The sequence below is a fragment of the Paramisgurnus dabryanus genome, chromosome 8, assembly GCF_030506205.2.
Source record: "Paramisgurnus dabryanus chromosome 8, PD_genome_1.1, whole genome shotgun sequence".
In the NCBI taxonomy this organism is placed as follows: domain Eukaryota; kingdom Metazoa; phylum Chordata; class Actinopteri; order Cypriniformes; family Cobitidae; genus Paramisgurnus; species Paramisgurnus dabryanus.
The window spans coordinates 7,985,439-8,009,265 of record NC_133344.1 but is presented as its reverse complement, the minus strand read 5'-3'; the positions used below and the strand labels follow the sequence as shown (position 1 = coordinate 8,009,265).

General features: G+C 37.8%; 1 protein-coding gene across 5 annotated transcripts in view; it reads left to right on the top strand.

The window, feature by feature from the left end:
• actn4 (actinin, alpha 4) overlaps nucleotides 1-23,827 on the top strand; it is a 53,693-nt gene that overhangs the window by 6,453 nt on the left and 23,413 nt on the right. For all 5 annotated transcript variants that reach the window (XM_065280453.2, XM_065280452.1, XM_065280454.1 and 2 more), the window contains exon 2: nucleotides 21,270-21,384. In XM_065280453.2, the coding sequence (XP_065136525.1) occupies nucleotides 21,270-21,384 (115 nt within the window). The remainder of the gene's footprint in view (nucleotides 1-21,269; nucleotides 21,385-23,827) is intronic.

Sequence of the window (23,827 nt, the reverse complement as noted above, 5' to 3'; positions counted from 1 at the left end):
ATGCAGTCACGCTATGATGCATTATGAGGTCATAGAGGCCGTTGTGTCACCTGTGTCAAAGAAACTTATCAGATACATTTCTCGCAATATTACCGGAAATAATAGGTCTTCCAGTTCTCTTCACTGTAGTTACAATAAGGGTGTGTTGATAGTTAAAATTGCTTATCACATCTATGTTTTATCTTAGTTAGTGCTATAACGTTGTGTAAACATCAGGAACTTTGAAATCAGTAATATTTCTTATGAATAATAATGAGTAATGTCTTTTTCATTTTCTATTATTATTATTGGGATGTTGGTTTAAACTAGTTTTTAAGTAGTTAAGAAGCATGCAAACCAAAAATTTGATGTATGTCTACTTCCTTTTATGTATCCTGTTTATGTTAATGATGTTTATATGTAAACGAGTCATAATGAAACTGGTTTCGTGGAATTATACATTCATGAAGTAAAATACCTTTAAGATTAAGTGTAGTGTTGGTCTAGGGTTTGTACCTTGAATAAGTTCCTGATTCCATGGATTCTTAAAAGTTATAAGCCCTGAGTCATTACATAGTGCACATTTTCTGACCCCACTCACCCAGCCGTAGGTCAAATACGATTGTATGTCACCTAGCACGTATGCTTGAGTCAATGTGAGATATTCGATCACGTCAGCACGCATAACCAACCTGAGGGTCTCGCCTCAAGGAAGTTTTTGTCGTTTGGTCATGGATGTGTAGTCTGTCATAAAGCTGTAATCTTAGATTGTGATCATAATGCAACTCTGAAAATGTTCTTTGGTCCAAATTCACAAGATGAGATCATAATGTCAATACCATGCTTACACAATACCATTAAAAGGGCCACGTCTCTCAGCGAAACAAGAAAAAGTATATGGAAAAGTGTATTTTGCTGAAAGAAAAATAAGCCTTTGGGGCCATGAAGATTTTTTGTTGAGACTGATGTTGTGTCTTATGACATTTTTCCTATTGCTTTAAACATTAGCTAGATTATGATCAAAATGAATGAATTTATCTTTATATTTTGGTAGTTGGCACTATGGCTGCAACAACTAATCGATAAAATAATAATCGAAGTTTTTCATTACCGATTAGTTTGTCTGTGACATCACCATCGAACAGTGTAGGCACGCGTCCGCTTTATACAGCGCTAGTTGTTTACTTATAATTATAAGTCAGGTGCTGTTTCTTATATAGCGCAAGCTGCGTGTGCAAAGTCAAGCATACAACGCGAAGTACACACTTATGAGACGCTGCTTCTTCTCACCGCTTTTTTGCACTTTTAAATAGGGATGCACCGATACCGATACTTCTAAAGTACTCGTTAAAAGTCCCCCGATACCTGGAATCGATACCATGGTCTGAGAAATGTCTATGTTTGAGCGGCGTGTAAGGGGTTAATGCCTCTTGTGTTGTCCAAAGAGGCAGAGTTTACAACAAACTGGAAAACTAGTCCTTTGTTTTTTTGTTAAATTATATGACTAAAGCTGTTACCTGTAAATTTAAATCATGTTTTTTTATTAAGTACTCCGTAACGGCAAGTACTAAAATGCAAGTACTCGTACTCGTATTCCAAAAAAGTGGTATCGATGCATTCCTACTTTTAAAAGTACACTTCTACATGTGAATATCTTAATTTAGTGCCGTATTTAGCTATAATAAGTGAAAAATTGAATTGAGTAAAGTTTTTTTTCTGATTAGTCGATTTAATCTGAAAAATAATCAGCCGATTAATCGATTAAGAAAAAATCATTAGTGGCAGCCCTAGCTAGCACATAGTCATGAGGGTCCAGGGTTTCCCTTTGTCTGCTTTATTGAAAACTCAAACAAATAAACTGACCCCAAAGAGTATTAAAATCCATCTTTTCACAGCCAATCATTATATTTTTACTGTACATTTTTGTCAGTTTCTTGGATCACTCGTTTTCAAGCTAAAGCATTACTGCTTTTAAGCAGTGTTAGACAACATTTACATCTAGAGTAATGCTACCCATCATAAAAAGTACAGAAGACACACTTAACTGATCAACCCCAATAAACTCTGTCAGGGTGGTTGTTTAATGGGTGGCCTGTAACCCAAAGGGTGTCATAAGCTATTGTGAGTTTGCCTCGCTGAAATTGTAAAGACAGACATCAGCAATGTGTGGTCAACTTGGCAGCTAATCGCGGTCAGTGCCCGCCCACTTATGACAGGAAGAAACCGCCTGACTGGTGTGTAAAATGGTCGAATTGAATTTGTTTTGTTTGACGTAACTTTTACCGCAAGCTAGAACTGAAGTAGCCACCACTGTAAAAGTCCAACAAGCAGTAAAGTAATTCGGAAAATGCGAACATTTTTGAGGTTGGGTTCCCACAGGAATCTGGAAATATCTGGGAATGGTGAATATAAATTCTGTAGGTATGCTCAGTTTTTTGTTGTTTTGATGTTCAGTCTTAGTTGTTTTTATGGTTTTGCTGCATTATAACAATCCTTATTCTGTAATCATGAGTGATGAGAAAAGGTCAACTGTTGATCAGATGGTGTGGGGTGTATGTGATCTGACCCCAGGTCTTCATTTGATATTTCATCATGATTAATTCTCTTTAATTATTTTGATACAATAATTTTAAGTCGCACATGAGTAGGCGGTGCATGTGTAGATGTTTTCCATACATCAGAAAGCAGAGACAAGTACTTTATCAGATGTTTAAAAGCAATATGGCCGTTTTGCCCAGGGACTCTTTAAAACCGTCACCTTTGACCCCACCAACATGGCATATGGTTTGGTTTGTGGTCCATGTCGTTTTCCCCTTAAAATCAGCAGATTTTAGGATTTGAGAGAAGGGGAAGTTCCAATTGAGGGAAGAAAGTTTTACTTATGAGACCCAAATGAACCCAACACTTACAGCATTGACCTGTATTGACATACATTAAAGAGTCCCAGCAGAGATCTTTTCGGCTTCTTCTGGTTGTATCTCTGTCATGCTCTTGTAAGCAGGAGGAAGTTGTGGTTGCTGTGGTTTCTGTTTTGTTACCTCTAATGGTGTGAACTCAAGAGTATTCATGTGTGAAAGGAAACATGTGACTGCCTGCACCAAGTGCCTCATGGGAAATTAGTGTTAAAATGAATTTACAAGGTTTGTGAAGTGTTTTGTGCCCTTTAAAACTCTGTGTTAGAGATTTTGAGCATTGCTGGTTAGTTTATCTAGCCAGTAGTTGTACTGTCAGTTTTTTGTTTTTGTTTTCATCTGCTTCACATCACTAAGGATGAAGTGGGATTTTGAATATCTCAAGATTGAACGGAGAGTAGGTGAAATTGCATTTTTTAAGATGTAGGGTTGTGATAGTATTGTGTATCAACGATTGTCAGACATAGAGCTAATGGCGGGCTTTCATGAAGATAGTTGGCGATAGTTATTATCATCATAGTTTCACATTAACATGCACATTGCATGCTTTTCCTCGCATGAGAGGGTTTTTTTGGTTTCATTTTGCGCGAGAGAGCTTTTAATGTGCACAGATTCCTTCTTGCACGCACGTGGACTGAATGCGCGTGGCATGGACTCCTTCTAGCACCTGAACTTGTAATACGCGCAACTTTGACATTTTCTTTCTGGTTGTTAGGTGCGCAGAGGGTTAAAACCAGCAGTTCTGTTGTTCCTGCTCCCTGGGACGTAGAAAATTTTAGAGCGCCTGGACTTAATGACACGGTAGAATTTTGCGGTCATGACAGTGTTGCCCTTGCTTCTTTTTTGTCCACCAATCAAGTGACTTGTCATAAATAAGTAAAAAATGAACAAATACTACTGCCCCGCCCCCCGAAACTATTGTGTATTGGCAATCTCACAGGCTGACGATAGGACGATCTCAAAATTGGGCATATTGCCCAACACTATTAAGATGACGACTGAAATATTCTGTAAGAGGTGAAATCGGCAAAAAGAAAAATTGAAGTAGGAAATAATTGACAACGCGCCCTTGAATTATAAAAAAAAAAATTATTTTAAAATAATACTTACCTTTAGAACATTTCTCAACCAATCAGAATAAAGCATTCGACAGGCCCGCGATATTATCAAAATTAATCCTAATAAATTTCAGTACTCCTTTGGGTAGGAATTGTTTTAACACAATAAGGTCCAGTTTGTTGGCATTAGTTTATGAATTTGGTATTATGAAATAACTATAAAACTTCTGTACTAAAATGATAATTTATACTTGTTTGTTTTCTATATTTTATTAATAAAAACCAAATAAGCTGAAGAAGATGATGATAAAAATAATATTTTTTAAAAATAAATATAGTAATAATAATTATAATAATAATGTATTTATTTGTGTATTAATTTATTATTTAATTGACTACTGTTCATTTATTTTAATCTATTGGTTGCCACTTGTTTTTTATTAATTTGCCATCTTATGCAGAAAATCCAAATTTTTACACAGTTTTAGAATCCGTTAGACAAAGAACTCTCAGTTTGAGCAACCGCAACGTTTTTCCACCTATAGATAGCACTGTGTGCTTTGTGGTGGATATGTCTTGATTTAGTTTGAGTCATTTAACATCTAGCTGCTAAATATTCAGCAGAACCTGTTACTGAGAGCCGTGTGTGATCTGGATGTGTGAAAAGCATCAGATTCTGCAATCAAGCCAGTTCAGTTTTTCTAGATGTGTGTCTTGGCTTTGGTTCAACTGTGCTGTTTTTCTGGTACACAGGGTAGTAGTGATGTCCCCACACTGGCCCGCATCCAGTTGATGTGTTTTGCATCTTTAAACGAATGTCTGTAATTCTCCGCTGGTTTCATCTCTTGATTGTTATCTGCACAATCCTCGAAACATCTCCGTTTGGGGGTTTGGTTTCATGCAAGAGCGGTCGTGGTTAGGATGTTCTCAGGCATTTAAGTGTGTGGTTCCTCTGGTTCCTGGCTGTTCTGAAAGGCCACAGATGTCATGGAGGAGGCTGATGAGGAATGAGCTTGCTCTTCTCAGATGGACTATACAAATAACACCTCAATCTCAGGTTGTTGATGTCTGAGTCAGTGTGCAGGTTTATTTAAGTGCTTGCCAGATAGATGTTACTTCCTGTGATTAGTTTTTTCCAGTATTTGCTTAGAACAGCAATGCACATTTACAAGTGATGCAATTTGTTTGCAATCTTAAACACCTGTAGCAGTGGTATACAATTCACGGCCGTTTCACACAGTACGTGGCAGCCGCGAGTGTTTAGTTCCTTGTCAGTAGAAGACATCGGAAGGCGGCAAAACGGGTGCGAATACAGAAGTGAAGCGGAATCGGTCCGCACACCTAGCATGTGCACCCAGAATCATGGCGCTTCCATAAAATGTTTCCACTACACGAGAAAAGCTGAAGCCGCACTGCTATTTGGCCACTTGCTGCGTACCGTGTTAAACACCCATTATTTAGTTCGCCGCCATGTTGATTCCAAAACGAGGCTGTTAAGGATGGACGTCCAGAGCGTGAGCTTTAAACTTTCTGTTTTGTATCAGGATGTAGGTAATTTAACCATCAAAACACAGGAAATACATATGACCTAATTTGAGATGACAATAGCGCATTGTGTATATAATATCGATTTTGGATATTAGCCTGTTGGCTAATCGCTAATTTCTCATGTTGTAAGCATGTTTACTTTTTTTTTAAACACTTATACAATATTTTATGACAACAACTAAGTAAACATCTCCAGTTTGTATAGATCATAACAGTATGTCCCATGTTTTTTCTCAGTCAATGTTCATGTCTCGAAAAAGCATAACGAAGTTAACGCGTGATTGACTTGATAACAAGCTACTTACGTGATAGGTCGTTGCGCAAGTATTGTTAGAGGTAAAACCCCATATGAACCCCTAAAGTTGTGTACAAATGTTATTTAGTTAAAAATGAATCCAGCTTCTGTTGATTTCGGTCAATGTGCTTAAAAAAACTTACCGGAGGAAAGTTTTAAAGTTTAGCGTTTTTTTGTAATCTGTACGAATTGGAGATACGTCCTTGTTTATTGGACAATATTAGTGTTTTACAGAAAACCAAGCAAGCATGCTAACAAAATAAAAAATGTATGATTAGCCAAGAGGCTAATAACAAACAGATTTTATGTATACATTGCGCTGCTCTTATCTCAAAATTAGGTCATATGTCCCTACTTATTTTAAAGGAAAACACCACAGTTTTTTTATATTTTACTATGGATTGGATGAATTAAAGGGACAGTAAGTAGGGTTTTAAGTGTTTTATTAATCAAAATCATAATTTCATAAATATGTCCTCGTTGGTTTCAAATGACCTCTGCCAATGATCTGACTTTTCTTTGTAAGCTTAGAATTTCTTTACTTACATTGGACGGGTAAGTCCAAGGAGGCTTCCATGTCGTTTCGCCATATTGATAAACTATAATAGCAGAGAGGGACAAAAAGCACTAGCCTACCAACGCGTTTCCACAACGCGTATTTAATCAGAACACGTGAACCAGCTGCAACGGACAAGGAGATCGGTGATTACATAACGGCTACCGTAGTTGCAACGCGCATTTGGAAAGGCGAGGCGCTAGAGAGCATTGTTCGTTTGAATGCAAAATACAATTTCACCACTAGATGGGGGTAAATCCTACTTGCAGTCCCTTTAATACATACCTATCTTTTTCAATGCGTGCACTTAATCTTGGTACAGCGCGTCGTGAATGCATTAGCATTTAGCCTAGCCCCATTCTTTTTTTTTTTGATTCCAAACAGGGATGAATTTAGAAGCCACCAAATACTTCCATGTTTTTCCTATTTAAAGACTTTTACATGAGTAGTTACACGAGTAAGTATGGTGGCACAAAATAAAACTTTTGTTTGGATCCTAAGGAATGAATGAGGCTAGGCTAAATGCTAACACATTCACGAGGCGCTGTACAAAGATTAAGTGCACCCATTGAAAAAATATAGGTATGTATTAATTAATCTAAGTTGAGGTAAGAACATAGTAAACTATTCAAAAACTGTGGTGTTTTCCTTTAACAATCCATGATTTCTAAGGTTCTTGTCCTGTGGAAATTTGTAAAACGATGTATTTGCTTGTGCGCTCTGGACGTCCATCCCTCACAGCCTTGTTTTGGAATCAACATGGGGGTAGGCTGAATAAGGCGTATTGAAGTTGGCATTGAGGGTTATGAAGCTTTACTGGTAATACTGGTAAAAATTTGGTACTATCATGACAACCCTTCATAGTGTACTTGATGTCTTTAACTAAAGACGCCACATCACACACACAGAACAAGGCCACGTTACTGACAGGAAGGATGAACTCGCTTTGGTTTGCGTGTACCACAGACTTATCTTCATTTAGAGCCTGAACGTATGTGCGGCCATGAGTGTATAACTGCACACCGTTGGTTAATTTATAGCCTACTTATTGTGAAATGTCAAATGTCAGTGTGTGTGTCAAGTGTTTTTGTGACCTTTATCTCTATAAAGGCACAGACTGATGTTGGCATATGCAGTGTATATATATGAAGTTATGACTGTAAGTGTGTGTCAGATGGATTAAGTGGTGACACGGTGAGACTTCATTAGCTGTGGAATGTCTGAAAGGATATGGGGCGTGAAAGAATGAAAGTATGTGTGTGTGGATAAATTGTAACTACATTACGGAACAAACAAGTGATTTGGGACTACTGCAGTCCTGTACAGGCCATGCTAATGTAATCGCACAGGAACAGGAAGTGTGTTAGAAGTTCGAGCAGCACAGACGCAGCATTTTTGTCCCCCCCCACATCCCCGGCGCCTGTTTTCTTCTTTCTGGTTTTTCGCTGCCTCATTGAAAGCATCCCTGCTGTGGGGGGGTGGGTTCATGTCGCATTCCTGCAACCCAAAGGACAAACAAACATGAATGGGAATGCACATGGTTGATAACATTTTCCTCTTTGAGATGCAAGACTGTTTTGAGTTTCACTCGGGACTGCAAGACAGGAAAAGGTGTGGCGTCTTTGATCAGGTGCAACTGTGTGTGTAATTTTTTGTATGCATTGTGGGGGGAAGGGGTGGAGCCCAAGTGCGGGTTGTTGCGTCATGCAATCCTGAGTGTGTGTTGCCTTATAAGGACAAGTGAACATTACCAGAGACGCAGGAAGAGGCAGTTAACAGTGACAATACCAGGAGACAGGGCCAACTGGATTGACCTGTCGGGCTTCATTCTTTCTCCCCCCATCTCTCTTTCTTTTTTTTGGTACATACCACATTATGGCTCACGCATTTTTCAAAAGAAACCTAACTGGTGGTGATTACTAAGGAAGTGTTGGGACTATTGCTCATACCTGAGTTTAATAACTCGCCCTGCATTGTTTGTCGTACACACATGAATGACATCGAATCATGTGGCTTGTTGGGAAAATGTGTGCTGCTTGATAAAGTTTAGATATGGTCTTTGTTGATTTCAAAGATATCGTTGACATGTGTGCACGCCTTCCTTTGTTGGGCACCATTGGTGTTATCCAGTTTTTAGTGGGGTGACCCCAGAACTGTCTAGGAGAGGAACATTGTTAGCGTGCACCACGGTAAATATTAGCACAGAGAGAATGGATGTTTATATAAGTGCTGAAGAGACACATTCCCTCCTCATGTGGGCTGTGAAGAGTTGGACAGTCTGTCTCTCTCACTTTTTTTGTCTCTCTCGCTCGGTCTCTGTATTGAGTGGGAGTTCAGAGGGCTTCTGTCGCTCGTTTTCCACTGGGGAATGTTTGGAATGAAGATCCACAGAGCTCCGTGTCCCATGTTCTCTGGCGATGTGCACTTGTATTGGGAAGTCCAATACATTTTCAAATTGTTATCTTGTTCCTTTCTGTTTGCGTGTATATAAAAGATCATACATTTATAAAAATGTGCCCTAGTAAATAAATATTTTTTTTAAAGGCACACTCCACCTTTTTTGAAAATATTCAAATTTTCCAGCTCCCCTAGAGTTAAACATTTGATTTTTACTGGTTTTTTGGAATCCATTCAGCCGATCTCCGGGTCTGGCGTTACTACTTTTAGCATAGCTTAGCTTAATCCATTGAATCTGATTAGACCATTAGCATCGCGCTCAATGACCAAAGAGTTTCAATATTTTTCCTATTTAAAACTTGACTCTTCTGTAGTTACATCGCGTACTAAGATAGATGGAAAAATTTAAAGTTCCTATTTTTTAGGCCGATATGGCTAGGAACTATGTTCTCATTCTGGCGTAAATAAAACAAGGACTTTTCTGACATACCATGGCTGCAGCAGGCTCAATGATATTACGCAGTGCCCGAAAATAGTCCCCTGCTATTGAAAGTAAACAACGGGACTATTTTCGGATGCTGCGTAATATCGTGAAGTCAAGTTTTAAATAGGGAAAATATCGAAACTATTTGTTTGCACGAAGCTAATTGTTTAATCAGATTCAATGGATTATGCTAAGCTATGCTAAAAGTGCTAGCACCAGACCCGGAGATCGGCTGAATGGATTTAAAAATTTTAAAAATCAAATGTTTAACTTTATGGGAGCTGGAAAATGAGCCTACTTTTAAAAAAGTGGAGTGTCCCTTTAAATAATACAGTTTATTGCTTCATATTGTATTATATAGCAGTTAGGTTCGGTCATGGATGCTAACTAGTCAATAGACTGTTATAGCTTTGTATAAATATTGAAGGTTACAGCATTGATATGTTTGTTTTATGGTTGGTTATTGTGTTGTTTCCTTTCATAAATTGTATGTTTGTGAGGTCTGTTGCTGCATAAATTGCCCTGTAAAGGGACAAATAAAGATTTACTACTTACTTACTACTGATATAAAATGCTTTGCACTTCATTTAGTGCTATTAGCCGTTATCTTTTGCCTATACTAGGACTGGGACAATTAATTGTGCAATTCTGCTTGCTGTGCTTCTCAATAAACAGCTACATCCAAAAGCCAGATGGCGCTCTCGTGCAAAAACTCGATATGCGCCACAAAGTAGTACCATTAAACATGCAACTTGCTTCAGGAAACATCTATAAGCATATTTATATCGCTTAAACATTTTAAGGTTTTTTTATGATAATAAAAAATATTTATAATAATTGTTTGACGAGTGTTGCTTTTCAAACGCACTCAAACTCATATTTACCGTATTTTAGATTAATAAGGACTTTTTACTGATCAAAGAGCCATAATGCATAAAAGAGCTGTGCAAACATCGCATTTGCAATTACGAATAATTTTCAAATCGGTATTATTAGTATGAATCGCCCCAGCCCTACCTTTACCGTATCGCTTACAGATTGTCACAGTTTTTCCAAAGCCCTTACCCTTGAAGTTTTTAACCCTAGAGTTTAGAGATTGCATATATTTGGGAAATGTTTTAAAACAATGTCCATTAAGTATGGCTGTACCACATTTAAAGTCACCATGAAACGGAAGTAGTGATAATCTATTCTCTACCGTGATACATATCCGGCTAAAAAGGCTTCTGAAGTGAGAGAAAAATTTAGGGCGGGACTTGATTTTGTCTATCAAGAACTGATTGGGTGTTTTAAAGTTGGGCCATGTTACTAGAGAGAAGTCATTTCAATGAGGGAAGGACGTTGACGTCTTTAATTAAAAAAGAAGTTAACAGTCATAAGTCATTTTATAACATTCCATAAAAAATTGTGTTCAATTTCTTGGTGACTTTAAAGGGAGGTGAATCCTTGAGATATAAAGGGACGTTGTGTATACAATGGCTTCTCCTGTCGCCAACACGTAACCAGATCTGTCCAGGGAGGAAAGATCTGATCTCTGGTCTGCTGACATGCTTGGTCTGTTGTGCTTGCCCTTTGAGCCAGTGTCATGAGAATGTAGGCCAGGTCAAAATATATTAATTTGTAAATTAAAGTTTAGTTTCAGATCAGCTTGAACTTTTGAACCTGGGTTTCTTAACAATGGAAACTATTATTGTGCTTTCATCAGTTCTGCTGTGTTATTTCTAGTCATTCTTTGCAAACTGCTAATAAGGGAACCGATTCATTTATTGAGTCAACATTTCCCAGCACCCTTTGAAACTTACAGAGTAACACAGGTGATCATAATAACACGAGCAGAAATAATATTTAGCCTCAGATGGTTTGGTTTCGGTGACCATGTTATTGTCTGTGTGTCAGATGACCGTATTGGCAAGATTTCCAGTGTCCCTGTCGGCCTACCCATCTGACGCAACTCGCTTTCCTCGGTGAAAGCAGCTTTGAGAGAGTCCCGCTCACAAACATGAGTCAGCTCAGTTGAAGTGCCGCTCTACCGGCAAAGCCGTAACTTGCAGAACAAGCGTGCTAAAAAAAGCTTAAGCTAAGGGAGTCACTTAGGGAAATGGGCATAGCGGCTGCCAGAAAACTGTGCGGTCTGTGAAACAGGAAAGACCTTCACTAACTAGCAGGAAAACTCGAGCAGAATGTGAGCCTTGTCCTATCTCAATACTGCTTTCTTGCATGAACTTATATGTAACATGAGATTTTGTATACTACAGCTCATGCATGGCTCAGCTGTATTGGCAAGAATTTACATATCACTAAACAGGGTTTGTGATGCAATATGTTGTGATGCATTGCAATACTGTTAAACACAGCGGTATATTGTGCCATTTCCTTTTTAGGGAACATAATAGGATATCATTGTAGGAAAGTTGTCATTGAGAACACACAACAATATGCAAACCTTAGCAAAACATATTAGATGCGCCCCTATGCTAGTACTTCCTATCACTGTTTAGGATAAGAACAATGCTATCTAGTGGTCGGGATTAGGCCTGGGGCGGTAACCGGATTACCGCCATACCGCGGTCACGTGACCCATGCCGCGGGTCTGAGCTCCTCACCGTCATAACCGCAAAAAAAAAAAAAAAAAAATCTTGAAACATTGGCCTGCACCTGTGTGTTATGTGCGGATGTTATACACGCAGCTTGTTAACAACCGCAACATGTTAACTGAACATTAACTGATATGATTTTAATATTAAATTGTCATTGAGTAGAAATACAGGTGACGTTGTCTGTTACTCGTTTAAAGTAGAGTTGCTGTTCAAACGTGCTGAGAATCCTCCTTTTACGGAAGTAAAGATAACAACCATGCATTAGGAAAATGAATAATTGCTTTATTTAGGCTATAGTATATTTTCTATAGACGTGTAAAACCATAGCCTATTTTGGCGGATTGTTTTTTACTTTCATTGTTTTTACTAGTTTGCCTGCCCATTTAGTCTTAATAATTAATGGAACCTAAACGAACTTGGCTTGCTGTTCTCGAAGGCAGCTCGAATCTTGGTCGGGCTCGAGACCCAATTCCAAGTAACAGAACAGAAGAAAAATGCAGTGAAGGAGGAGAGATGCCAGAAGAATTGCGGCTGGGCGCAGATCGTTTACCATGATTAATGATGATCGACAAGTTTAGGTTCCTTTCAAGTTTACGTCAAAAGTGTAGCCGTTAAAATATTATTAGCCTAATAGTTTATTTTGATCATGGTGCTACGATCGATGGATAATTCTGAAGTTGTTTTAAAGAAGAATAAAATAATTACTTCTCAGTCATTTGCGCTGTCACACATTTGAACGTCTCCGCATAGCCTATGTACATCATTGCAACGTACATTTGCAAATGATTCATAAAGTCATACCTCCGCAATTCTTTAATCGATTGTGTTTTAAAAGTACTGTATGCTCAAACTCTAATGACAGCAATGTGATCGCTGATGCGCTGGTAGAGAGAGAGAGGCGGAGAAAAAGAGAGAGAGCGCGGCTCTGTTCAAAAGTGGAAATGTTTGATGTTATTTGAAGTCGCCTCTTACAGTACAAAATACCCGATTAAGCTATTACGTGGCTATTATACACATTTTTTCGGGACGTTCTTGTGACCCGGTGGCAACTTGTCCGCGACCCAGTACTTGGTCGCGACCCGGTGGTTGGGGACCTCTGATCTAGCCTACAACAGTGGCCATTTCTAAAGCAGGACACATTTCAAAAAGTTTTGCTTTTGCGTCTTCTTTCTCTGTTTGTGGAAAAAGACAGATGTTTATGGTAAGGGTCGAGGATAGAAGCGGTCTGTCCAAGCACGCGCAACAGAGGCGGACTGCCCGGGCGCGCGCGAGACAGACGTGGACTGCCCGGGCGCGCGCGAGACAGACAGACCGCGTCATCTTGCACACACACACGCGTCTCCGTGCAGCTTCCCAGCTATACTCAAGCACGGACACATATGCAGTACAAGTGATTTCTCATACAAATGTTTATTTTACCAGACGATCGGGGCAGCAATAATTTGCGTCAGTACAGGCTATTCACAAATTAAGGATAGAAAAGTGGCGAAATGTCTGTAGGCACGTGTGGACACGCACAATGCGTTAACATTTTTTTTTTAACTGATAATACTAATTGTTCAAGTTGTTGAATGTTGAAATTGAAGAAATGTGGAAGGAAATAAAATTCACTTTACATGTTCCTTTAGTAATTTGCACGTGTTTTGTATTAAAGATAAATAAATCATGCATGTTATTTAACTCCTTGTCTTGCCAATAAACCGCAAAACCGCGGGAATTTGTTGATTACCGACCGCGGTAAAAAAAAATCCAAACCGGCCCAGCCCTAGTCGGGATGTAAACTTTAAACAAAACAACTGCCATGAATCTTGAATGATTTTTATTTAAAAAGAATTCTATTGCATTTTTTTGAGAATTGATACAGTACTCGCATGTAACCACATCAGGGTTTCCCGCAGAAAATTTGTTGGTTAAGGTGTAAGGGTTGGGCGGGGCCGGGGCAATCAAAGGGGTGGTGCGTACGCGTCATGATGAAAATTGAAATATTATTATTTAAAACACTCAAATAAAACTTAATTTTGAAGAAACTATGACAGAAAATAAACGCATACTAGATTATTAATGAATTAAATGTTTTCACCTCTCGGAAATAGCTGCGTGATGAAGTGAAAGTAAAGGGTTAATAAACACAAACTGAAGCAGATGTTGTAGAACATGAAGCGTCTGCTAGGGGTGTGACGGTCATTATATAACCGTGAGACCGACGGTTATAGTTGAACACCGTCATTATAACTCAATAACCGCCAAAACCGTGTTATTAAAGTATTTTATAATATTTTATATATATAAAAAATGTTATCATAAAGAATTTTTAAATACTAATTAAAAACAATTGTTAACAGTCTCCTCACGTTCTCACGCAGTGAAAAATACAAAGCGGAGCAGACACTGACAACGCGCTGACATACAGGACAGACCAGGTTACTTTTCGGTTACTTTTGAGATTAAACATATTAAACAAAGTCTCACCTTTCAAATCATATTTTCCTTTTAGTTAATTTATAGCATCAAATAAACATGAATGACCATGAGAAGGAATGTTGTTTTAACCGCGGAAAGGCGTCAGTACACTTCGCTTTTCAAGTTCACATCCTCCCATGCTAATCTACTAACTCTCTTGAACGCACATTCACTGCTAGTTGTCTTGCTGTTAATTTTAGAAGAAACGTAGAGCAAGTAACTCAGTGTCTAGTTTATTCAAACGCCGGGTGAGCACTGTGCAGCGCGTCTGCGGAGAGCGTTTGCTGCGCGTGGCCATTGTGCTTTTACACCGGCTGCGTTTGCAGCGCATAGTGTGCAGTTTAATAATAATCTCAAGTTCACATTACTTTCTTTTACCTGCATTTATGAGCAAAACCTCTTCAATACGCTTTTAATCCACATTGTTTTCGTGCTGTTCTGGTCCGTGTAATAACAGATATAGACACAATTACAGACATAAAAAGCCCAACGCACAAATCTGTTTCTCTGAAGATTATTAAAATAGATGATAGATGAGAGAGTGACAGCGCAGTCTTCTGGCAACAGTGTGTTTTTAAATATTTCATTGCTTTTTGTTAAATTGTTAAAAGTTATTACTGTTTAAAACACACTTGGCATCAAATTCATGATTTTGTAGTAAAATGACAGTTTCCCGTCAATCCACGAGCATTTAAACAAGCAAAACGCCCCCCACCGACGGTTATGTTATGAACCGTCACATTTGACTCACGTCATAACCGTCATCACCAATTCTGAAACCGGCACACCCCTAGCGTCTGCGCTATTCTCCGAGATGCACTTGGCGGCCTTTTTGGCAGCAATTTTTTTTCTTGGACGACCGAGTGAAGGCGGTAGGGTTTCCCAGCTTAGGCGGGCCACCCGAACTGCAAAGTGCTGCGGGAAACCCTGCACATGATACTTATTTTCTTACACCCCTACTATAGCTGCATTTTTTTTTGTCGGTCGCTTGGTTTGTGATGTTTGTTTTCACTGTTTTTTTATTTGTGCGTTTACATGTTTGGATCTATACACTCTTTCCCTGCCATTGGCGCGTTAACTCGTCAACCAATAGGAATCGCTTCCCTGCCAATGGTGTGTTTTTACGGCAATCCATAGTTTTGCTATTATCCACTTGGTGGCGTTTTTATCCAACTTATAAAACACTAAAGCATCCACTGAGCCAAAAACAGTAAATACTCTGTGTATTTTTTGATCATCGTTCTGAATCTGATCTCTAACAAAAGTCCTTTACAAAAATGCAATTATCTCCACTTTTTGCTCAAAATTTTGTATTTTTGAAGAAACTTAAAAGAGTAATAAGATAGGATGAAACTTTTTTGTAAATGGGGGTTCTTGCATTTGTTTAATATATTGTATGTTTATATATTTTAAAAAGAAAACTTTCTGAAAGGCATTCAACTTTTGTGAAAATCATAAAAAATGCTGGCGCGGAAAGAGTTGCTAGAGTGGCTTTTTGTAAGTACTTAAATTATTATCAGCAATAAGTTTGATTTACATATCCCGGTTACGAACCAGTGATGGCTGTAAGAGGAAACGTCACCTCAGAATCTCTATTGCTTCAAAGCTTTAGAAGAAACATAATTTATCTTAAGGACATTTTTTATACGGTCGAAGAATGTTATTGGAAAATAGCCAAGCATGTAGGCGTTAAATGATTGGTTGCAAATGTGGATATACAGAATATTTTCAAACATGGCTTATCATCCAATCAGGTTTCAGGTTTTGTTGTTGATGGTGTAGATGAGTCCATCCAAACTTTATTCTCTCTGCAGCTGTGGCATTTCCTTTAAGCTGTAGGATATTTGTCCCTGTTTATATCTGTTTGTGAATAAAAGCGCTATGATGTCACCCTTGATTTTCGTTCCACCTGGAGCCCTGCCCTCTCCATTACTTGGACATCAGTCACCAGAACGATTTGTGCAATTGTTTGTTTTGTTCATAGTTTTTGAAGCTCAAAGGTCGTTTCACATTTTGATCACTTATTTATTTTACATGGATTGGCTAAGGACGCATTTACATTGTCACATCCTGTAATAAAGAGATATGTGTCAAGCCTTGTGCACCTTTTATAAAAGTGTAAATTCGTATTTGAAGTCTGATGATAAAGGGAAGTCATAAACCTCTACATGCTGCATAGATGTCACATCTGATACACGAAACTGGATCGTCACCAGAAACTTATTTACTGTTCATGTCTTCATACTACTTACTCTCTGTCTTGAAATGCCTTTCTTTGAGTACGAGTATGCATGTCTATCATTCTTAAAATGTCTATCATTCTTGTGCGATATTAAGACGTCTTGTACAGATTTTCTCTCAGTCAGGCACTCCTTTCCTTCATTCTTCACCTATTCATGAGTTTATCTGTCCTACATTAGCTTCTGTATTATCCGTTGTGTTGTGTGGATTTAGCCATATATAGTTTAAAGTCGGTCTTTGAGGGTTAAACTTCCCGCAGTCTGGCTAAAAAACTCGATCCCATCAACACTGCTGAGAGACTTACAAAGACAGGAAATACTATAAATAAATCAACAAATAAACATGGCATGCACCAGGGCAACTCCTGTGGAGTATGAAAGTCAACACCCCCATCTCCTGCTGTTTTGTGTCTTGTTCTTTTTTCCATCTTACTGTACTGTTGACTCAATGTTGCTTCTGTTGTATGGTATCAGGGTTGAATGCTCAGATTTTTAATATTGGCCAAACACACTGATGGAAGAGACGTGTTTCTGATAATGAGATTTAAACTTGTTGAGTCCCATGCATGAAATGCAATAAGATTAAATCCTGTGCAAATGTATTAAATAGGTCAATGACGTGACGTTAATTATTTTGTGTCCGTATGGTTCAATTAAATGTAAAAGGGTTACATTTCTAAATACATTTGCAGATTACTTGCATACATTCTCTTTCTGGTTTTATTTCATTTTTAAAGAATATTTGGGGGATAATTGCAAAAATGTCAATGTGGTGTAACCGGTCTGTGTCAGTTGGTGTAACTAGTATTTTTTATGAAAATATAAATATATTCATTAAAATGGAATAAAATATAATCATATTTTAGTGTAATATGATTTTTTTTACATACATTTTGACATAATTTGTCAAAGATTATTTAGAAAACCTGAGCTGTTTTCAGCATACGTCTGGCTAAATATTACAAAAACGCATAACATTTCCATTTAGTAATAACTAATAAAATGCATTTTCGTGTGATATTTAAAAAAATTTTTTTTATGATTCCGCTTGCATGCCATCAATGTGGATAAAATATTTAATATTTCTCATACTTTGGCGCAATTGGCGGTTACAATGTATTTTTTATTGCATAAAACACTATGTGCATTAAAATATACCTGATGCGTGCTTTTAAAACAAGTTTTTGAAAAAGATTTTTGAATTTCTCGGATGCCAAACAGTTTTTGTCACTGACCCAAATGCCAATTTTACAAAAAAGTTAGCATTAAGACATTTTTTTCCGAGATGTAAATGAAGCATTGTGTCACAGTTATATTTTTGTGATAACATATGCATGTCAGGGCAGTTTGAGTATGTGCAAAATGATAATGGCGATTTTTATTTAATTTTTTTTCGCAGTTATTTTGTAAAAAACTTCTGATCACCATTATTTGCCACAATTTCTTTGTGACTTTGAAAACATGCATTTATTTAACCTTTTTTATTAAGTAAGTACATGTGTCAAAGCAGTGGTGCCTTACAAACACATCGGTCCGGCAGCACACAATTTATATTTTAATCGCAATATAATTGTTTTCCCTCGATTATCTTATCTTTTTTATTTTTATTATCAAAAATTTAAATAGAAAATCTAAAACGATTAATTGCACAGCCCTAAAGCATGTTTTTTTTTATTAATCTAGTGACCGTTTTCAAGAGCGCCCCCTATGGGTTTCGTAGAAAGTTTACAACTGGTGTTAAAAAAAATGCAACGGCTTCAAACGGTGGATTTGTTTTGTAAAGACTGAGCTTGGCCTACCTACATCACGTTATTTCATTGTCCTGTCCGTACCAACATGCTTTATATCCCAATCCTTTTTAGAGACGGATACTGATGTTGCATATGTGTTTAGTTTAGATTATGAAAAATTACGAGATTGCTATTACTGCCTTGTTGAATATTTATGCACAAGTTTTCCATGCGATGTATCCTCAAAACTGATGCGTGTTTAAGTCTTTAATTTTTTTTTTGCTGTGCTTCACGATCAAACCCTTATCTAAAAGTACTGTGATGATATCATTTGGTTTACCATAGTGTGTTACATACCAAAATAATGATTGAGTACTTTATTGTACAATTTTCTAAACAAATTGTAGTCCAGTAATGCACTTTTGAGAAGTAAAATCGAAAGTCCCTGAGGGGCCATAACAGTTTGTGCTATTCTGCAAAAGTTCTCTTTATGTGGTTCTATAGAGGTGTGTCCAGGATTTAAGCTAGATAAAAGGAGAACCTCTATGCCTGTTTGTTTGCCAAGTTATGCACAACATATTTTTGTGCGACTGTGATAAACATTCAATTTACTACTTGATATATTTGTAGTTTAATGTTTTTAGTACAATTCGTTGTAAAAATTTTAATCGTTTTGACGTACAGGTAAGACCGTGTTAGACCCAGTAAATGCAGAGCTGTACCAGATTGGGATCATTCATGCTGTCCTGTCCAGGCGTTTGTGAAACCGCATTGTGTGCATTGGCTTCATACCTGTCGGTGGCACCACACCTATGCCTGTCAATCAAGCATGCTCCATCCACACATGTGCTTAAGGGAAGTTTGTTTCTATAGGCTGGGCTTAATAAGGATGTAGTCCTATCTTGTATGCATTCTTTTGAGGGGAGCGGCAGTTCATTTGAATTTAAGATTTCTTTCATTTATGAAACTCTGTGATTGGGCTTGTTGCAATACAGGTAGTTGTGTTACCGGTCCTGCACGGTGGTCAGCCTCTCAACGACCCACACCAAAAAAAATGTTTTATAGTAACAAAATTATTTAGTTCAGTTAGAGAGCAGACGCTTCATGTCATACATACCAGGTCACTCAAAGGAACAGTATGTAGGATTGTGGCCAAAACTGGTATTGCAATCACAAAACTTGTGGCTAAAACTGGTATTGCAATCACACAACTGGTGGCCAATACACAAAATGACAACATAAACATCAGTTGGGGGCTGCAACTCCACTTTTTAAATGACAATATCCTGGCCAGACCACTGTTGTCAGTGATATAAGTATTTGAAATGAAAATGATTTCTTAATGTCTAGGGACATATCAGGGCCATTTTATGATTCATTGATATACATTTCTTACATACTGTTCCTTTAAAGCACTTTATTCAAACAAGTGCATTGCCGCTAATTCAAGAGTGAAAGTAAAAGGCTCACGGCTGCACGTGTAAGTGCGCGATTTAAGGCATGCAACTCATTCAAAAAATTGCAGCTGATTCAAACCGGAAAGTAAAATGCGCACGACCGTACACAGGGATTCATGCGCTATTCAACCCCACCCGATGATACCAGTGTCACCGGGTTTGTCACATGTCGATTAACCGGTGAAATTTTTTTCCTCAGTCACATCCCAATCAGTGATGTCATCTGAACTTAAACCCTGTAATCTCACAATACAAATGATTTTGTGGGTCAGTGCCAATCTTTTTTTTTATAACACATCTAGGGTGATTTATCGACTAATGATATCCGTTACAAAACTACAGCTACCAAATAAATATTTAAGTCATTAACAAGAGTGCCATTCATTTACAAATTTCAGTTTAATAATAAATTAATTATTAATATTGCTTATTTTTGTTTTATATGAATAGGCTAGACATCACAGGTAAAGCAACATGTGATGCAGCAGATAAACGTTTTAATAGTACATTTGTTCATTGAGAAGTAAACCAGACCAACCAATGGCACCGTTTCACTCTTCTTATACTAGGTCTGTGTGATTTTTAGTGTGTTGGATAAGCATTTGACTGTGATTCTGGCCTAAAGGGTGCATGTTTGGGAAACTGTGCCCTCCTTTGTAATTCTTGCAACTCGGAGTGATGAAATGGTGTCACCCACACCCAACTAATCACAGGCGTCCCACAAGGTTTTCCCTGTCCGCACGTACATATATAGATGCATGCATACATGTCCCTGTTCGAGTCGAGGTATTTTCAGGCTCCATTAAATGGCATTTGTTTACAGTGTGGATATGGCCGTCCAGGTCCACCAGGACATGTGTACGTGTGTGTGTGTGTGTGTGTGTGTGTGTGAAGGCTGAATTGTTTTTCTGGCAGTCCTGTCGCTGGTAGGTGCATGTCGTCCAAGGGGGGTGGTGAAGGGGCTCATTATCCACTAAACTCAATGGAATCATTGTATTAGAGAGAGAGAGAGAGAGCGAGAGACTGCAAGCCCAAAGACCCCTTTCCCAGTGTGATCCAACGCTGGTCTCTGTGTATATTGTTATGCTTGTTTAGGCTTGAAGTGTTTCGGGATGTTTTGAGTTTAACAGTTGCTGACCTCTAAATTGTATTCGAGTCATGTATTTGTCTCTCCATCTATAAGTTAAAGGGATAGTTCACCCAAAAATGAAAATTGTCATCATTTACTCACTCTCATTATGTTACAAATCTTTATAAATTTCTTTATTCTGATGAAAACAAAGGAAGAAATTTTAAGGGATGTTGGGCCCCATTCACTTCCATAGTTGAAAAAAAGGAACACTATGGAAGTGAATGGGGCTCGTAAACAGTAAATAATAACATTTTGGGGTGAACTGTCCCTTTAAGATTTTTGGCTCAGAAATGCATGATAATATATCGAAATGCAAAAGAAGAAAAACATCTTCATTCCAGCATGCAGCAGCAAATCAACTCATTTCCTGTTTCCCTGACTGCATGAACTTGCTTCCTCTGACATCATTTCCTGTTTGTTCTAGACTTTCACGGCTTGGTGCAACTCTCACCTGCGAAAGGCGGGAACGCAAATTGATAACATTGAGGAGGATTTCAGAGATGGACTCAAACTAATGCTGCTCCTAGAGGTCATCTCAGGTCAGTAGGCTACAACCTCATACATCATCACATAACCCCGTGTCGTCATGCCATATGGGCAGTGTTTCAACCATTCACAATACCTACAGCCCTGCGGTATAAGCAGGCAATTATTTCTCTACAAAAATTAAATCTTGGTTGCCTGAAAAACATTGTTACTATAGTTATACCATGGTTACTGCAAATTAACCATAGTTTTGCTACAGTAAGCATAGTTTAAAGGGATAGTTCGGCCAAAAATGATATTTACTTGGAGTTGCACATTTTTTGGACTTGAAGGAGCTGGACCCTATAACTTTACTTTTTAGCAGCTGGAAGACATAAAACATTTTCTAAAATAACCGAACTATCCCTTTAACCAAGTTTTTGGTAGTACAAAATGGTAATCAATAGGGCTGGAACGACGCGTCGACGTAGTCGATTACGTCGATTACGTAATTACGTCGATTTGCCGGAAATGCGTCGATGCGTCGCACTGTTTACATTTTGAAATGAAGGCGGCTTCAGCTCCGAACGGGTTATACCAAACAGACAGAACGCGATCAAAAGTGTGGGAATACTTTAAGCAGAGACCAAATAAAACACATACTGTGTAAAACTGAAATGGCATACCACAGCAGCGCAACACCTGTGTATGATCATCTTAAAAGAAGAAAACCTGGAGCTCTCCGACCTCAAAATGACGAGACGTCAGCGTAAGAATTTGAACTATTACAGTAAGTTTTTATACTTACCCTATAAACAATAGAATCAATACATATTGTGCTTAATACAGCTGCGTTTACATCTTCGTTTAATACGAGCTGCGAGACGCCTGACAGACGTGACATTGCATCGCTTCTGGGCAGTATGTTGAAACAGTAAATAAAGAGCAGGACATGTTTTTATATTAAGAAGTTATGAAATAATAAGTTACTGTCACATTGAGAACTGATAGGCATGTGCCCGCGTGCACTGAAAGCCAGCTGGCAGTGCGGAGTTCCCAATGAACGTCTTTTTTGCGAATATGTGCGCAGATATTACAGAAGCTCGTCTTGTAAGGTATTCCTGACATGCGTTTATTTAAAGTAACAGCGGCGTAAACGCTGTTTATAAAATATTAGAAGATCATACTAACTGAACTTGTTTTTTACCCGGAACTTAAGAAAAGTTAAATGTTAAAGTTAAATGAGAATGCAGTACTACTAATAGTAATAATATTAACAGTAATAATATAACCATTACATCTTATATAAGGGTTCATGAATCACAATGAACTTATTTTTACTTCAGTCTGAACTAATGCTGAGTTAATGCATGTACTAATCATAAACTAATGTTTAAAATATTAATATATGCCTATTTTATTGTTTAAGGTGAATAATGCCTCTTTTAAAGTGGCACTGCCACTTTATTTTTCATGTTGAAAATTTTGGTTTGTGTGTTTGTTTAATTAAGAAAATGCTTAAATAAAATGTTAGTGTTAATGGCAGATGTTACATTTATTATTTGTTGGGGAATTATATGTATAAAAAATCATTAGACTATTCGATTAATCGAAAAAATAATCGATAGATTAATCGGTTGAAAAAATAGTCGATAGTTGCAGCTCTAGTAATCAATATGCCAAAAAAACAAGGTTACTACTAGGGATGTCAATTTATGCAATTTCCCATATTCGATGATCATTTAAATTAACGATCAATCAATCGAATAATCGTTAACATTAATAGTGCAATAAGCCTTCACTGCAGTGGCATTTCCAATGACATAAAAGTGTGCATAAAAACGACAGCTTCCTCACGCGAATTAAAAGATTTTATTTTGTCTAAATAACATGCTAGTGGGATTGTAAAATGAGTCAATGTAGTTGTTGTTTTGATAAAATCATCAATTTAAACTTATCTCGTAATGAAATATAATGACTAATAGACACGGTGTATAACTCCGCCTCACATGGGCACTCTGCAACAGACGCATGAAAGTCCATGACATGTCAAAATAACAGTTTTATTATCATCAAGTGTTATTTATCAAGTTGTTTACCTCGCTTTCCGAGTCGTTGATACACTGTTTGTAATTATATTCAAGAAGCACACGAAGGGCACTTTTCTCGTCGTCACCTCAGCTTAGACGTACTTTCAGCAAAGATGCTTATATTACGGAGATGGCAACCTTCCATTAGAAAACATGCAGCGCCTCAGCTCAGCCAGTCAATAATGATGATCAGTGATATATGTTGCGGGCATTCAGGTTGTAACGACAGTCAGTTACAGTTTACATTTGACAGTTTCTTGCCATAATTTAAGATTACATTTTAATCTGTTCATTAAAAACGGCTTCTGGTCTCCTTCTCTGTATATAGCAGCGTTGCTATGCTAATCTTGCAGGCTTCCCTGAAAGAGGGTCTTTGCTTTCAGTATCCTAAACGTATTTGCATTTTCTGCGTCGGACCCTCACAGAT